Here is a 1,711-nt window from a genome sequence, read left to right as displayed (position 1 = left end):
ACAAACAAAACAGACAAACACGCAAACACCTTTCCAGGAAGGCCAGACTGGGGCCTTTCCACCATGTCTTGCAACTTTTTCATGCACAAACCAATTTTTGTCTCCTCTACTGTTTCACCTGTTGTTTCATTTTCTAGGAGGTCATCCTCCCGTTCATTTATCTCTGTGAGCTCCTCCATTTTTTGCAGGTATCTCCTTTTACAACACCAGTCCAAGTTGTCTTCCTCAATGCCCCAGTAGAGCAGCTCCTCTTGGAAAGACAGCGCACACATCTCCCGCAAGAGCCGGAGTTTTCCAACCCGCAGGAAGGTCAGGATTGTCCTGAACGCCCCTGGGTTGCGGTCGAAGAAGAATTCATTGCACGTCACATCATAATCATCACAGATGTTCAGAATGTCGTCAAAATTAGTACAGAACTTGAGTTGTCCCAAGCGTGTCAAGGGGAACTCATCGAGCGTGGTCCAGGGGAGCAAGTACTTGATGCCCCCCACGTTGATAATTATGTGATGCTTCCGGTCGTCGGGGTGGAAGCCTTTGAGGAGATCCTCCTGAGGGTGGATTAGCCTGGCTCTTTGGTAAAACACTCCCTTGAGGGTTTCAGATTCTGGAAAGAACGTGTGGTTGAAGGAAGCATCTGAAGTACAGCTCAGGGCACTATAGTCATAGTCGGAATTTTCTCCGGGCATAAGAGTCATCTTGGAAGACAACTTTGCATCCCTTCACTGCTTCTGCAAGTGTCTTCTGGAACAGAAAACAGACACAGGGGGTGAGGAAATGACAGGCTGTTTGCAGGTTTTGAGCAATTGTAGTGGTTGGAGCTCAAAAGCACTTGGGAAGAGCAATTGGAAAGAAAACAGCAGTGGCTGAGCGTGGTCAGAAGACCTTTCTGGGCGAGCTGGGTTTGTCCAGCTGGGCAGCACTGACCCCATATCAAGGGCTGTGCCCGGTTCAGGAGCTCTGCTCAGCATATTTATCACACTGGGAGGCTCCTCCTGTCTCAGATACAGAGGTCTCAGTTCCCAGTGGATGGAGAGGGAAACCAGGCATAATTCCTCCATGTGGCAGGATGTTTTTGGTTCAGAGTGGAGGTATAAAAACGATGACAGTATCACATTGGGACACAGAATTCAAGTGTGTTTGGTAGGAAAGGAAATAGTATAATTTTTATAAGTATTACACATAAAAATCTGGAGTATTTTAGTACCCATGAAGTACATAGAAAGAATCAGAAGTCGATTATGTTGTATTTCAGTAAACACACACTTCTAAAAACCAGTTAGTACAAGACTAATTTCCAAAAGGCCACCTGGAAACAATTTGGGGGAAAAAAGCTCACTTGTATTGGTGATCACACAAACATTTGTATAGAGTTTATACACAATTAATGACATGGCAAGTCCCTTTTTATGGCCTCATTTACAAAAGGTTGCAAAGAAATACAGGATTTCCATGCAAACCTTGGAATGTTGTTTCAGTTATAACTGGCACCCTCTATGCAGTAATAGGGCTTTGTCCTTGCAGTAGGCTGAGCCAAGGTGCCTTTACCTCTGATTATAAGAACCCAAACATTTCTAGAGACAACTTGGAAAATCCTGTTCAAATTCTGCTCATGCAACACTGGCATAAAGTCCATGGAATGAAGAGAACAGAATTCAACTGGGTATAAAACACAGGAGCTGGAAATGTTCAAACTTCTGGCCTCCCAAATTCA

At 44.7% G+C, this 1,711-nt stretch overlaps 1 protein-coding gene across 1 annotated transcript in view; it reads right to left on the bottom strand.

The window, feature by feature from the left end:
- The window catches only part of KCNG1 (potassium voltage-gated channel modifier subfamily G member 1), a gene marked incomplete at both ends in the record, with an annotated part of 1,368 nt that extends 673 nt beyond the window's left edge, over positions 1-695 (bottom strand). Inside the window, one exon of the mRNA XM_082293002.1 lies at positions 7-695. Coding sequence (XP_082149128.1) covers positions 7-695 — 689 coding nt within the window. The remainder of the gene's footprint in view (positions 1-6) is intronic.
- Between the last annotated feature and the right edge of the window lie 1,016 nt (positions 696-1,711).

Source organism: Coloeus monedula, assembly GCF_965178545.1.
Source record: "Coloeus monedula genome assembly, chromosome: 17".
Taxonomy (NCBI): domain Eukaryota; kingdom Metazoa; phylum Chordata; class Aves; order Passeriformes; family Corvidae; genus Coloeus; species Coloeus monedula.
The sequence above is the reverse complement of the archived record's forward strand: the minus strand, read 5'-3'. Positions and strand labels throughout refer to the sequence as shown.